The 17,359-nt window shown below is 34.7% G+C and overlaps 1 protein-coding gene across 3 annotated transcripts in view; it reads right to left on the minus strand.

Annotated features, from left to right (window-relative positions):
- The window catches only part of LOC149795682 (transcription elongation regulator 1-like), a 92,912-nt gene that overhangs the window by 5,023 nt on the left and 70,530 nt on the right, over positions 1-17,359 (minus strand). For all 3 annotated transcript variants that reach the window (XM_089965543.1, XM_089965544.1, XM_089965542.1), the window contains 5 exons: positions 4,315-4,497; positions 3,683-3,862; positions 2,133-2,216; positions 843-943; positions 44-104 (listed from right to left, as the gene is read on the minus strand). In XM_089965543.1, the coding sequence (XP_089821669.1) occupies positions 44-104; positions 843-943; positions 2,133-2,216; positions 3,683-3,862; positions 4,315-4,497 (609 nt within the window). The remainder of the gene's footprint in view (positions 1-43; positions 105-842; positions 944-2,132; positions 2,217-3,682; positions 3,863-4,314; positions 4,498-17,359) is intronic.

Genomic DNA, 17,359 nt, shown 5'->3' on the forward strand with positions numbered 1-17,359 from the left:
TTGCCAGAATCTAGTTTAATATTTGTATGGTAAATATAATTACCTGTAGTATTTTTTCAATATCAGCATAGTGTGACTCATTTTCTTCTATCAGCCTTTTGGATCTGAAAGGAAAGTGATTTTGATATAATTCAACATTACAAATATCCCTTTTATTAACTGGTGTTAAAATATGAAAATGATAATTCCAATTTTCTTTCTTTTCATTACATTTACCTTTACATGTGTACATTCATTTTTAAATTAAGTTTCACAATTTGAAAGTAAAAAAGACCCCCCCCCCCCATGTATTTCTATGATAGTCAGTCACTTCATCCGGAAGTCATGAAACAGCAGTGAATGTTTTAACTTTGCTGCCACATTTAGGAAACATCTCCAATGAAGAATCTCCTAAAACACACCCGTAAAGAATTGCTCTTTGAAAGATCACAACAAACTGAGTCCATAAACGTGCATGCAAGATGTGACAGTATTACTGTCATTAATGTCCATGTTTATCATTCAATTCATTAACAGAACATAAATGAATCAATCAGCTGTTGGCAGTCCAACAACAAATGACTTTGACCTGACATGTATAACTGGTGGAGGGGACTGGAGGCCAAATTTTCAAGAATATCTCACATAGTTTGCAGCCTATATTGCAATCCTGTTTAAACACAAGTTAATATTATATGAAACTGAATTTCAATTGCTTAACCAAATTCAAACCTATTACTACAAAAAAATTTAATTCTGAAATTCAATTTTATGCACAGACTATCTATGGGACTTGGAAAAAACCTAATGCCCTACATCCCACCCACCCCACATATCCAGGGAAAACAATGAAAGCTAAATACTTGTAAGTGATAAGCTTGGTCTCCTTCAATAGCTCTCGGAAGTCTGCCTTGGCCTGGACATATTTCTCTCGTAAATAGTCATCAAATTCCTTCTCCTTCTTCTACAATGAATAATAATAATCACAACAAAATAATTAGTAATAACAAATATAGCAACAACATAAAATAAATTCTATTAATAAAACCGATCCTAACTGCTATTTTGCTATCTAAACTTGTCTTATCCATTTTAAAAAGCAGTATTCAGTTTATTACCAAGTTCAATATCTACTATTCACCATTCTTTCTAAAATCATCATAAATAACAGATCAGTTTCATAAACACACTTGAAACATACTTTATTATGACCTAGAATTCTGAGTTATGTCTGTTTAAACACTCACTGTACCATTTTTGTTTGCGTTTAAGTACAACTGCAAACAATACAGACGCTGATCTGCCATTGCAAAATGCAGAGGAAGATTGGGGTCTGTTTTCTTTGTTCTACTGACTACTCCTTTCGTGTATGTCTACGTGCTCATGTAGGCACATTTACTATCTTAAATTAAATTGTTGTTCTAAAATTTAGTATTATTATATTTGACTAATTCTGTTCAGTGCTCTTCACTTTAAATGTCATTAAAAAGACAAAAATTATTAATCGTTGTGGACTTTTACAGTAGTGGCCAGGTACTAAACTGGGTCAAGAGAAGACGACGGGTCAAATCAACAAATAACAGGGAAGTACAAATTTTTTCAAACACACCCAGCTTTCATTATGACATTACAGCATGTGACATTCAATCCGGTTTGTTTAGGAGGACCTACTCCAAAAATGTCCATGCATTTTAACACTGATTTTACCATAAGTTTTTTTAATGCAGTGTGTATATAATAACCTTCCAAGGAATATAGATGAATTTGAGGATCAAAATAAAGTGAATAATCACCATTTAAAGGCACTATAAATTATTTCTAAAAATTTACACCCATTACAGAAAGTCTGTACAGAATGCCTACATGACCTGTATCACTGTATACTTTCATGAAGTGCAGAGACCCAGATCCAATCTGAATCTGTACAGTTTTACTTGTCAACGAGTACTTGCTTTTAACAAGAATAGTAATTGTTACTCTTTGCTCTCTGCAAATCACACCTTGCAGAAAAGTATTTAGGTTTGTGCATAAAAAAATATGATTTTATTTGTACGAGAGATAGTGGTTAAATTATAGTCTATTCTATACACAGTTTGCAGTAAATAAATTGATTTAAGAATGCCTTACTGCTTGAGGGTACGGAATCAACTTACCCTATCACTTGAAGAGAATTTGCTATATCGAGGATCATCTTTAATCATTTTCTTAACTTCCTTCCAGGATGTGGACAATGTGATCTGAAAAAGGTATTCTTATCAACTTGTGTGCAACAAATGGCAATCCAAAACTAGCAGCAATGTATTGATATGAACGAAAAGGACCAAAATGTAGTTAAAAGCAACCTCAACAAAAGATTAATATGCTGACACAAAATGAAACCTAACAACTGCATCGATTTTCACTTAAGTGAAACCATAAACATGTCATCTGGAGACAACAAATCTGACAAGTATGTTTCAGACCACCTTGGATGGAGGAGATCGTGGGTTTGATCCCCGGCCGAGTCATAACCAAAGACTTACAAAAATGGTACTAACAGCTGCCTCGCTTGGCGCTCAGCATTAAGAGGTTAGTGTTAGGACTGGTCGGCCTGGTGTCAGGATAATGTGACTGGGTGGGACATTATGCTACTTGTCTGCGGCATGATGCCCCAGTGCTAGACATCACTATAAACTGTCACGATGCAGACATCATAATGATATGACTGAAACTTTTTAACGCTATGTTAAAAATCCAAATCACACACACCGGTATGTTTCATTGATCAACTGTACATCTTCACAAACAATCACATTCTAGGAAATGATTTCCTCCACCTTTTATTAGTCTCACAAATTTTAAGTGCCAATAAAATCTGGTTGAAATTCTATAATAATAACGGGAGTTACTGTGTAGAAATGAAAGTGCGTTGGTCTGAACTTAAGGGGTTAATAACTCTGCTACACAATGCACTGACATGAACTCATGGAAATCGAGATGAATACCAAATTGGTGAAAATCCAATAATAATTATGAGTTACTGTTCAGAACCAATAACTGGCAGGTCTGACAATCAGAAGCTGTAATGATGCTAAACAACACAGATTGCTGACATGCAAACTCTGCGAGGTTCCATCGGTATCAAGCTGCATACAAAAATGGAACCTTTGCAAAATGTAGGATAAGTTGGGGATTTCAGTTAAAAAGTAAAGAGAAGCTGAAGGAGTTGTGTGGGGAAAAAAGGTGGAGTCTGACAATCAGGGGCTACAACTCTGCTTAAGAGTGACATAAAATGCTAAGAATGGAACTGTGCTAAGGACTCATTAATAACGAGCAGCAAATTTGGTTGAAATCTATTGCAAAGAAACAAATGTGGGCAGGTGCTATATCTATGCTAAACAATGACTGAGAGTGCTGACAAGAGAATTAGACTAAGTTTCAATAATATCCAGCACTGTATCAAATTTTCTTGAAACTGAAAAATAAATCACTCTGGCAAACAATAAAGGCTTGCAAATGAACTTAGCTTAGGTCTAAACATTATCAAGCAGTATACAAACTTCTGCTGAAATCCAGTAAAATGAAATCAACAAAAAGTAGAAGACAAAAAAATGCACAATTTCCTGCAAACAAATATAATTATCTGGATGCAACTTATTTCATTTTAAAAGAATTCAGCAAAACAATTTTCCATTTATCATGCAAATATTTTGGATTTTCTTACTCCTGAAGTTTCATCCAAAAGCTTATGGAAAATCTCTTTGCTTTTCTTGGACAAGTTCTCAATGTGCTCTTCAAACAGCTTCTCTTTCTCCTCTCGTGCGAGTAGGTCATCTACATCCCATCGATGGTCCTTCCTTAGTTGTTTACGAGTATCTCTCCATGTGGCCTCAGCATTACGTACCTATCACAGCAACAAAAAGAGTAGAATTAATATGCCGTTCAAGGGTTTAGCACACTGTTAGGTAGAGTCTAAATTCAACAGAAAAAAATATTTGATTACCTAATTATGTGCACCTAAAACAGATCATAAGCCTTTGAAGAAAACAGAGTGAAGATGTGCTGATTTGCCAAGGAGACAAACGGGTGGATGTGTGTTTTAGTGAAACTTGAAAAGAGAAATGCAAAGTTTACAATGTTTCCATTAAGCATTCCTAAACAATTAACATCAATTTGACTCATCAATTTTTTAAAACATCTTTCATCACAAGCTTTTAATCATGTAACAATGATTATTGATTCAAATCTCTGTAGGTATTAGACACCTTAAAGTTATTTTATTTTAAACTGGCATTTGCTCTTGATTTCGTAGACAAGTTGCCTTGAAATGAGACTAAATAGTTTTGTTTACTGTACCATATCAGCCAGGAGTGCATTAAATTGCTGAATAGCTTCATCTTTTTTGTGCTGCTCCCTCTCCTTGTCCCGCTCTCGGAGAGAGTTGGATAATGTCTGTTTGACCTCCTCCTCCCGCTTACGGATACTGGCCTCAATACGTTCCTGCTTTTCTCGCTCCTTTCGCTCCTCCTGGTCTGAGTCCTGAACAGTGAGAACAAAAAGTTAAGCAGTGTTGATTTTTTTAAAAATCTGCTGTATCAGGGCCTGAAAATAGTGGTCCATGGTCTCTGACCCATAGTTTTCCCCCCTCAGATCCAAGAGATGATGGAAAGTGACATTCTATTGCTGACAATTCTGAGGCTATTTAATTTACAGCACATCGGAGGCTGTCTATTTAATTTGCAGCACAATGGAGGCTGTCTAATTAATTTGCAGCACATTGGAGGTTGTCTATTTCATTTGCAGCACATTGGAGGCTGACTATTTCATGTCCAGCAAACTGGAGGTTGTCTATTTCATTTGCAGCACAATGGAGGCTGTCTTTCATTTGCAGCACATCAGAGGCTGTCTATTTCATTTGCAGCACAATGGATGCTGTCTATTTCATTTGCAGCCCATGGGAGGCTATCTCATTTGCAGCACATTGGAGGCTGTTTATTTCATTTGCTGCACAATGAAGGCTGTCTATTTCATCTGCAGCACGATGGAGGCTGTCTATTTCATTTGCAGCCCATTGGAGGCTGTCTATTTCATTTGCAACCCACTGGAGGCTGTATATTTCATTTGCAACACATCAGAGGCTATCTATTTCATTTGCAACACAGTGGAGGCTGTCTATTTCATTTGCAGCACATCAGAGGCCGTCTACTTCATATGCAGCATATCAGAGGCTGTCTATTTCATTTACAGCACATTATTTGATCCAAGAATGACAGGCAGCAGTTCCCAAGTGTCAAGGTCATTAAGTTACACCAAAATGGGTGGTATTACAGAAAAGTAGACAGATATTGCTCTACAACGATACCAAATGATCTAGACTTTCAACTAACATTACAAAACATTGAGGGAAAAACATAGTTTTTGAGACCCAATTTTTTTACACCAAAACTTTGCTGCTTCGTCATCAGAATCAGATTTTGTATCCAGATTTTAGACTTTTTGGCCATCAGTTCTAAGGCAGACCAGTCTGAACTGCACATAGACAAGTGAACCTTTGCAAAATGTAGGGTAAGTTGGGGATTTCAGTTAAAAAGTGGTCTGGACATGAAAGTGATGGGTCCAAAAAGCATATAAAAAAATAAGAACTCCAACTTTTACCCTTCTGAACATGCAAGAACGAAACAGCTGATGAAAAACGACATTTTCTAACAAACCAGGCATCTGGCCTAACAGAAATCACTTGGATGCAGATTTTTGGGAATGTATTCAGAAGCAGTCCCCAAAATGTGTTTCCTACTTGCATTTCAGGTGAAAGGACAAAAATCTCCTGGGCTTAAAGAGTTAATGTTGAGCGCCAAGTGTGGCAGCTGCTAGTACTATTTTTATGTCTTGGTATGACTAGACCAGGGTTTGAACCCATGACCTCCTATCTGAGGCAGACACTCAAACAGCTAGGAATGAAATGCTACAACCTGTCCCACATATAGATACAATTCACAATACACAGCCTGCAATATAATACACACAGTAAGACCCCCCATAACGTGCCCCGCAATAACATGAATTTGGATGTAACGTGGTTGTGGCATGGCTCCCAAAATTTCATATATTCATTCGCACATGAAATTTTTTCTCTTTCCAAAGTATGTGAAATAGTGTATACAAAATTTATTATCATTTTGGGGAGGAGATTGTGAATGTATTCGAATAGAATAAGATTGTGGCATGGTTCCTGAAATTTTAAATACATGTACGTGTATTTTTTTCTTACCTGGAAAAATATTTATTTTTTTAAAGTACGTGAAATAGTTGTATAAAAAAATGTATCAACATTCTGGGGAAGAGATTGTGTATGAATTCAAATATAATATGATTGTGGCATGGTTCCTGAAATTGTAAATAAATGTACATGTATTTTTCTCGTACCTGGAAAAATATTTTAAATTTTTTTTAACGATAAATAGTGTGTAAAAAGTTTATTATCATTTGGGGAAAGAGTTCGCCTGTGAAATCAAATATAATACAATCATGGCGTGGCTTTGGAAATTTAACAATTTCACCAGGTTCTTGAAGTGTTATGCCAAAATAAACATTACTGGAAATGTTACTTATTACTGATCCATGAGTAAAGCCAGCAAGTCGTCTTTGTGATTGTCTTCAGTTAATTCTGTCTACAATTGTTGCTCAAACAAAAGCTGACATGTGTTTCTTATTTAACTGCATACACAACTAAACAGCAGACAATGCAGTGGTTGATAAAAGATTATCATAATTTAATAAACATCAAAAGATGAAAGCCGCCAACATGTTTGCTGGGCTTGGTGGTATTATTAGACACAATCAGTTGACCAGTAAATAACGTCCACTTTATTAGCTGGAAATTGAAAGGGTATGAAATTGTACATGCGTTCAGCTTAAAAATCTTTATAGAAGTATTTTTCACATGTTTCTTTCCGTATTAACAAAATCTGAAGTAAAAGTTATACACACACTGAAAGCATGTGTTGTTTGTTAATTATTGTTGCTGTAGTTCTTCAAATGAATAAGCATACATACAAGTATTAATTATTGGGAATTTACAATGGATAAAGGTACATGGAAATGCATCAAAGAAAATTTTAGCAGTATGAAATTGTACAGACACCATTCATAGACTCTGGAGCATAATGAACCATACATGTGCTTCATCTTTCTTAACCTAATTTTGCTGTTAATTTTTCACACTGAATTCAGACAAATTACTGAAAACTTTAAATATGTATGCAATTTTTACATGCCACAATCGTACAGTATCAGATGGTAAGTAAACGGTTTTAATACTCTGTTCATGCTACATATTAGATGCTGAATTCAGACACAATGATCTGTGACAAAATTATTGAATATTTTTAATCTGTGTGCAATTTTTCAATGGAAATACAAGCATTATCAATGTATTGCATGCAATGATGGCATGATAGTAAATGGTGTTGATACCCTATTCATGATATACATTAGACATGAATATGGCATGATAGTAAATGGTGTTGATACCCTATTCATGATATACATTAGACATGAATGTGGCATGATAGTAAATGGTGTTGATACCCTATTCATGATATACATTAGACATGAATATGGCATGATAGTAAATGGTGTTGATACCCTATTCATGATATACATTAGACATGAATGTGGCATGATAGTAAATGGTGTTGATACCCTATTCATGATATACATTAGACATGAATATGGCATGATAGTAAATGGTGTTGATACCCTATTCATGATATACATTAGACATGAATATGGCATGATAGTAAATGGTGTTGATACCCTATTCATGATATACATTAGACATGAATGTGGCATGATAGTAAATGGTGTTGATACCCTATTCATGATATACATTAGACATGAATGTGGCATGATAGTAAATGGTGTTGATACCCTATTCATGATATACATTAGACATGAATATGGCATGATAGTAAATGGTGTTGATACCCTATTCATGATATACATTAGACATGAATATGGCATGATAGTAAATGGTGTTGATACCCTATTCATGATATACATTAGACATGAATGTGGCATGATAGTAAATGGTGTTGATACCCTATTCATGATATACATTATACATGAATATGGCATGATAGTAAATGGTGTTGATACCCTATTCATGATATACATTAGACATGAATGTGGCATGATAGTAAATGGTGTTGATACCCTATTCATGATATACATTAGACATGAATATGGCATGATAGTAAATGGTGTTGATACTATTCATGATATACATTAGACATGAATGTGGCATGATAGTAAATGGTGTTGATACCCTATTCATGATATACATTAGACATGAATATGGCATGATAGTAAATGGTGTTGATACCCTATTCATGATACACATTAGACATGAATGTGGCATGATAGTAAATGGTGTTGATATCCTATTCATGATATACATTAGACATAAATATGGCATGATAGTAAATGGTGTTGATACTATTCATGATATACATTAGACATGAATATGGCATGATAGTAAATGGTGTTGATACCCTATTCATGATATACATTAGACATGAATATGGCATGATAGTAAATGGTGTTGATACCCTATTCATGATATACATTAGACATGAATGTGGCATGATAGTAAATGGTGTTGATACCCTATTCATGATATACATTAGACATGAATATGGCATGATAGTAAATGGTGTTGATACTATTCATGATATACATTAGACATGAATGTGGCATGATAGTAAATGGTGTTGATACCCTATTCATGATATACATTAGACATGAATATGGCATGATAGTAAATGGTGTTGATACCCTATTCATGATATACATTAGACATGAATGTGGCATGATAGTAAATGGTGTTGATACCCTATTCATGATATACATTAGACATAAATATGGAATGATAGTAAATGGTGTTGATACTATTCATGATATACATTAGACATGAATATGGCATGATAGTAAATGGTGTTGATACCCTATTCATGATATACATTAGACATGAATATGGCATGATAGTAAATGGTGTTGATACTATTCATTCATGATATACATTAGACATGAATATGGCATGATAGTAAATGGAGTTGATACCCTATTCATGATATACATTAGACATGAATATGGCATGATAGTAAATGGTGCTGATACCCTATTCATGATATACATTAGACATTAATAAACATGAATGTGCCAATGAGCTGTTCTCTGAAAAAAGTAAATACTGTAAAACCCCACATTAACGCAACCCTGCTATTAACGCAATCCAGTTTCTTGGACCCCAATTATCACGTTATAGCAGGGTTCCACTGTATCAATACACATATGAACTTGATGGTCTTTCCCTCTTTGGATGGTAGGTGGTGCCCCTTTATGTATGTTGACATACTGGTTGCATTTCCAGTATGCAGATTACAGACAGAGATACATATTTATATGCAATTCCCACTGATGACAAGAAAATAAAAATACTTTCAAACAGACTACCTCTTTGGTGTCAGTGAGTTGTATTCAACATTTTAGGACATTTAACAGTGGTCCCATTTAACTCACTTCAGCCACTAGGCCCTTTGTTTTGCATGCATGAATGCTTTGAAAACATCTTATTACCAATTTGATGTCTCAGTTAAACTTGGAAGACATTACAATGTTATCTTCAAAACAAAACAAATAAAGAAATTTCCTCTTGCAAAGAAAATCACATCGAGAACAACTCTAGGCATGGCAATGAGGATGAATATCAACAAAATCTATCACACTGTACTTCCTGCAGAATCAAAAGGCTGCTGCGACCACAAGTACTTGTATTTGTTAGTGAAGGAAAACTATTAACAACAGTCCTTTTCTATAATTTAAATTTTTTTTTTACACAAGGTGATAAACTTGAGCAGTTTGAAATCTGCCCACTCGCTGAGTCTGTGCTAATTTTATTTATTCCATCAGCACCTTCATTGACTGTCTCTGCATAATAAGAGAAACTCCAAACTTGTTACCTATGTACAATTTAAGGAGAGATGCTGCCTGGATTTTATCTTAACGGGGGCACCCATTTATCACCAAAAGAAGGGGAGAGTAAAAAAGGAGGGGGATGAGGAAACAGTCATAGCTCAATATTTACCAAACACTTCAATGTCTTTCTTCCTGCACCACATTTTTAGAGCTCTACTGAAATCATGCAAAGATGTCACCTCTAGCTGTATAAGTATCAATCTGTTTTTTATTTCTGAGCATAGTCTGTTCCTTATCTGTGTATGAACATTTGCCTGTGCTTCCTTCTGATGGGACATGCATAGCTAACTTTGTCAGCTTGAAGATGGGGGGGGGGGAACTGATCTTTGTGGCTGCTATTTACAATTTTCTAGAGTTCATAGATATCTTTTGGATACATCTGCTCCAAAATAGGATTTTTTCACTAAAATAAACTTACTTTCTTGAATGAGTAGTTTACTGACTACCAGACCAGATTTCTTATCTGTTCCATGATGCTGTACACCTCTCCCTCAATAACTCGTGCACAACGGGGTCCACAAACATAGACCGCACTATAAGCGAGGCGTGAGTTACCGAGGGACCTCCAAAAAAATCCCTTTGACATCGAGAAAACGGGGGGGGGTGCGGCATTAGGGAACTGGACTGTTTAATGACTGAATCCTGATTTTACAATCACGTTGATTATAATTTTTAATAATGCACTTTTTCTAATGAAGTTGTTCATTATTCTGTTTAAATAACATTTTTAAAAAATAAATATCCAACATATGAAAGATCGTTTCATCTGGTTTGAACAACCATCACGTGTATGCGAAAATTCTGTGCATTACGTCATTGCCTTTTGTTTTCTTGATGAGTCTGGTTCCCGTATAGTATCTTGCCAAATCGGTAGTCCATAATTTGGGAACTAGACTAACTGCTGATACACCACCAAACAAGATTCCTTTTTTTCAAAAACACGTGACATTTATTTCGTGACACATCTATGTTGAAACTCAATTTTTTATTGTTCAATTAGTACAATATTAATTTCGTGATTTCAGTGGAAGTAATAATGATATTTCTTATCATCCTTGAGGATATCTCTAAATGCCAGTTCAAGAATTCTCTGAAACTCACTTGCCCACAATGGTCTGTATCTGCGAAATCAAGCTCTATATTTTATGAAGTATTAATTTTGCTTGGCTGCCTTGTTTTCGTTGATCACAGTTATGAATAGTCGGTTAATTTAAGGTAGTTTCTGTTATATACACAATAATGTTTATTACAGTGTTTGACTGATCAAATGAAGTGAGTTCACCCGGCATACGACCGAGGCCGCTAGATTTTAAGTTAGTCCGATTTTTGTGCCTTTTAACTTTTCTTTTATTGCACCTCCTTTTGTTTATTCAAAGGACATAATTAACATGATAATATAATGGAGACCAGCTTTTAATTCAGTGCAACAATACAACAAATACTTCCGCAAGTCAGTTATCAAAACACGGTCAGCACTTAATTAGGTTCACAGAGAAATGCTCGTGGACATAGCTGTTACAGTAGAATGACGCATTTAATGTTTAATTACAAGAGAACACATTGCATTTATGACGATTACACTTAAAAGGAACTAAAAGATGGAACTAGAACACAAATTTCAATTGATAGAAAAATTATTTGATTTGCATTTATTTATTAAAGTACTGCCTCCACTTGGTGTAAGTGACATTTTCATTGATCAAAATTTCCTTACATATCGTTAATTGCGGTGTACTAAGAATGTCGTTTGGAAAGAAAATGTAAAAAATTATATGAGCTATTTTTAAATTTGATATTTCATAGTGCTGGTTAAAATTTCCAGGTCCTATCTACCATTTTCAACGATAAAACGAGCGATACATCAAAGTTTCCGTTACCAATTTTGATCGTGATTTTCTTCAAGTTCAACAGATAGGGATACATTTTTGGGGTATTTTCGGGTTTAAAAAATGGGATCCACGACTGACACCGTGTTATAAGTGGGTTCACGAGTTATCAGGGCACGAGAGCTGTGTATTAGGGATTTTAATCCATCAATGCCATAGTCTGCTTGTGCAGACAGAGGTATTCAAATAAATATCTTCACTTCTTAATTTCATTTCTTCATCCTTATTTATTCAGTTTATCTACACCATGATAGGGATATATATGGTTTTGTAGCATATGATCTTCAGGGCTAAACCGATTGATAAAAAATGAAATTGCAGTCTAATTTTAAACTGTTTGTATTTTAATTTGACTCAGTATTCTATATTTTTTACATTTAATTTTCAGTTAACACTGAAACAGAGACTGACTCTCATGCCATCTATTTTATGTCCATCTAACTTGTATTTATCACCATTTTCGGACTCAAAATTACTCACTGGTATCTCCAAGGAACATGTTCTGGTAACCCAAGTTATTATCATAATCGTTAATTTTATCAACCAATCAGATGAAGTCTTATATCTTTGTGTTTGGAGACCGAACAGTGTGGATGAAGAGTATGAATGTGTACCGAATGATATGATTCACAGTTTTCAAAGCTGCTTTTCCATTGGCTAATTTAAAGATCACCAGAACATGACCCTTAAGCAGTCATCTTCAGATCTTCACATAGGACAACAGAGAACTGATGTTTAGTTATATTGGTCTAGTGATAACCAACAAGTGCATGCATGTTTTAACATTTTAAGACGTTTTCCTGTTAAATTCTTGACAGAATTTTAGGGAATCTTTCCTAATGGAACTTTTTTCTGTGTAATGAAAAATGTTGATAAGAAGCCAGGTGAATCAAATGACATGGACAACTGAAGCAATACAATTTTACTGCATATAATAGTGTACACATAGTATAGACAAAACAAAAGTCATGGTAGACTTCTAAGCTCTGAAGCTGCATATAAATCATTTAAATTAACATTCTGATAACACAACACAAAAATACAAATTAAAGCAGAAAGTAGCAATGTATTGAAATTACTGTCACTCAAACACTTTCATAACTAACAGAGCAGTGAAAGTGTCATATCAGAAACTTATGGCCCTGTTATGAATTTATGCCCAATGCTTAGTTAATAATTAAACTATAAGTCTATCAAAACAGCATGAAATACGAAAAACTAGCAAAAATATCAAGCATCACTTCAGAATTTCATTAATAAGAGCTCCATAATGGATGGAGTAAGCAAACATGGTCAAACTCATAGTGACAATAGCATGATGGGACGAAGACGAAATCCTAAAAGGTGACAGAATCACTCAAAATTTGCAGAATTTGTAAAATAATGCACACAACCTGCAGTAGATCAATAAATCTGCACAATAAATCCAAAGGTATTATTGGATGACCCCAGAGCAACCTACAAACGGCTTGATTGTCAGAGGCTGACCTGTAGGATGTGTGGTCTGTATAGCAGTGTAGCAAAAAACTAGCGACACCTGGTGGTGCCAAGAGGAGGTAATGGGCAAGAATTATTGTCCTTTGTTGATATTGACAGGGAAAGATGATTTTCGTCTTTTAGTAAGGCTGGATTCACAAGGTAGCAGGCTAATATTCCTGAAGTAATGTTATTGGGCAAAGTATTCAATGGAGAAAATGCTGTGACCTAAATCAGGTAGAGGAAAAATTATTTATTCCTGCGACAATATCTAGGCAGAAATCATTTATATTGTTGTATTCAGATTTTGATTTGGGTGAAATTATTATTCTCTGGAAATATAAAGTGCTCTATATAATATTCTTGAAATGAAACTTGAATTGGGAATTATAGTAATTCAAACAAGGAAACCCTGGATTATATTCTTGAAATGAAACTTTAATTGGGAATTATAGTGAATTCAAACAAGGAAACACTGGATTATATTCTTGAAACAAGGCTTTAATTGGGAATTATAGTGGATTCAAACAAGGAAACCCTGGATTATATTCTTGAAAAGACTTTAATTGGGAATTATAGTGAATTCAAACAAGGAAACCCTGGATTATATTCTTGAAATGAAACTTTAATTGCGAATTATAGTGGATTCAAACAAGGAAACCCTGGATTATATTCTTGAAACGAGACTTTAATTGGGAATTATAGTGGATTCAAACAAGGAAACCCTGGATTATATTCTTGAAACGAGACTTTAATTGGGAATTATAGTGGATTCAAACAATGAAACCCTGGATTATATTCTTGAAACAAGACTTTAATTGGGATTATAGTGGATTCAAACAAGGAAACCCTGGATTATATTCTTGAAAAGACTTTAATTGGGAATTATAGTGAATTCAAACAATGAAACCCTGGATTATATTCTTGAAATGAAACTTTAATTGCGAATTATAGTGGATTCAAACAAGGAAACCCTAGATTATATTCTTGAAACGAGACTTTAATTGGGAATTATAGTGAATTCAAACAATGAAACCCTGGATTATATTCTTGAAATGAAACTTTAATTGGGAATTATAGTGGACTCAAACAAGGAAACCCTGGATTATATTCTTGAAACGAGACTTTAACTGGGAATTATAGTGGATTCAAACAAGGAAACCCTGGATTATATTCTTGAAACGAGACTTTAATTGGGAATTATATTGAATTCTTTGATGCCTCTTATCATAAATTAACACTCACTGATGCCTCTGGTCATACACTATCATTCAATAATGCCTTTATCATACACCAACACTCTTTGATGCCTCTGATCATACACCAACAGTCTTTGATGCCTTTATCATACACTAACACTCTTTGATGCCTTTTATCATACACCAACAGTCTTTGATGCCTTTATCATACATCAACACTCACTGATGCCTTTATCATACATCAACACTCTTTGATGCCTTTATCATACACTAACACTCTTTGATGCCTCTGATCATACACCAACAGTCTTTGATGCCTTTATCATACACTAACACTCTTTGATGCCTTTTATCATACACCAACAGTCTTTGATGCCTTTATCATACATCAACACTCACTGATGCCTTTATCATACATCAACACTCTTTGATGCCTTTATCATACACTAACACTCTTTGATGCCTCTGATCATACACCAACAGTCTTTGATGCCTTTATCATACACTAACACTCTTTGATGCCTTTTATCATACACCAACAGTCTTTGATGCCTTTATCATACATCAACACTCACTGATGCCTTTATCATACACCAACACTCTTTGATGCCTTTATCATACACCAACACTCTTTGATGCCTTTATCATACACCAACACTCACTGATGCCTTTATCATACACCAACACTCTTTGATGCCTTTATCATACACCAACAGTCACTGATGCCTTTATCATACACCAACACTCTTTGATGCCTTTATCATACACCAACACTCACTGATGCCTTTATCATATACCAACACTCACTGATGCCTTTATCATACACCAACACTCACTGATGCCTTTATCATACACCAACTCTCTCTGATGCCTTTATCATACACCAACACTCTTTGATGCCTTTATCATACACCAACACTCACTGATGCCTTTATCATACACCAACACTCTTTGATGCCTTTATCATACACCAACACTCTTTGATGCCTTTATCATACATCAACACTCTTTGATGCCTTTATCATACACCAACACTCTTTGATGCCTTTATCATACACCAACACTCACTGATGCCTTTATCATACACCAACACTCTTTGATGCCTTTATCATACACCAACACTCTTTGATGCCTTTATCATACATCAACACTCTTTGACGCCTTTATCATACACCAACACTCTTTGATGCCTTTATCATACACCAACACTCACTGATGCCTTTATCATACACCAACACTCTTTGATGCCTTTATCATACACCAACACTCTTTGATGCCTTTATCATACACCAACACTCTTTGATGCCTTTATCATACATCAACACTCACTGATGCCTTTATCATACACCAACACTCTTTGATGCTTTTATCATACACCAACACTCACTGATGCCTTTATCATACACCAACATTCTTTGATGCCTTTATCATACACCAACACACACTGATGTCTTTATCATACACCAACACTTTGATGCCTTTATCATACACCAACACTCACTGATGCCTTTATCATACACCAACACTCTTTGATGCCTTTATCATACACCAACACTCACTGATGCCTCTGATCATACACTAACTCTCTGATACCTCTGATCATAAACAAAGTGTATATGAAGTAGAACAACACTTTCATGCCTCTTTAACATCATAACCAGAAGTCTTTACAAAGATTCGTCTTAAGTGATTTCTTGTGGGACTTGTAATGTTCTCTGTTTTGGTCCTGCAAATCTAGAATCTAATTCTTCATTGGCAGTTTCACTTGTTATGTTTATTTAATTTAACTGTCTGTTAGTTTAAAAAAAAAAAATGAATTTCATTACATGTCATTGTAACATAACATTGTTTGCTGGACTTGAACTCGTCCAAAATTGAGTTCATTTCTGCTTGACTGATTGACTTTTTAAAATTTTTTTAATTTCATTTATGTAAACAACTAAAATTAGCTTCATTACACTCTATGTGTATGAGCTTATTAACCAAATTATTATTATTCACGTAGACAAGAAGTGGTAGATATGTTGATCAGGGTCAGGGTGTTTGGAGATTCCCATGTTAATTTAACAGGTTATTGTGTTGTAAGTAAGTAAACAAGGCTCATTAAGACCATTCTAGAAGATTCTTTTCCATTAGCTAATGGTTGTTTAAAAAAAATGCTAATGTGACCTGAAGTCAAGCAGAGAACTATATTATCTTGTGACAGAGAATTTTACCAGTTGTGCTTTAACATCTGGCACTTATGCTGTGTCCAGTTTGGGCTAATTTTGTTTTCTTCAAATTACTGAATTCAAGTGATTATTTTCTCTGGAAATACAAAAGTGCTCTGCCAAAATTCCTGGATAAAGACATTCAATGGAATTTATACGGATTTCAAACCTGGAATAATATTTCTGTGATTCAACAAGAGACTGTTGACACATCAGCACTTAGCTGACCATAACAGACATGTCATTGTGTTGAATTTTTTACTTTTTATTTACTAGGACTAGTGTCTTTACTTTTTGGATTACAATTATACTGTAAGTTCTTTTTTCTCATTTTTCACTTTTATTCTAGGGAAATATATTTTTTGCAATCATCTGTATTGCTTTATGATATAAGTGTATTACTGGGCTCATTGTATCTGCAATAATTTGTGTTGCTTCATTATATGAGTGTTATTATTGGGGTCATCATACCTATAATAATCTGTATTACTTTCATACTCACAACCTCCCACATCTGAGACAGACGCTCTAGCCACTTGGCCACCGGAGCGATCATCGTCATTTCTGCAATCATTTGTATTGCTTTCATGATAGG

The sequence above is a fragment of the Sinohyriopsis cumingii genome, chromosome 7 (assembly GCF_028554795.1).
Source record: "Sinohyriopsis cumingii isolate HCF-2022 chromosome 7, ASM2855479v2, whole genome shotgun sequence".
In the NCBI taxonomy this organism is placed as follows: Eukaryota; Metazoa; Mollusca; class Bivalvia; order Unionida; family Unionidae; genus Sinohyriopsis; species Sinohyriopsis cumingii.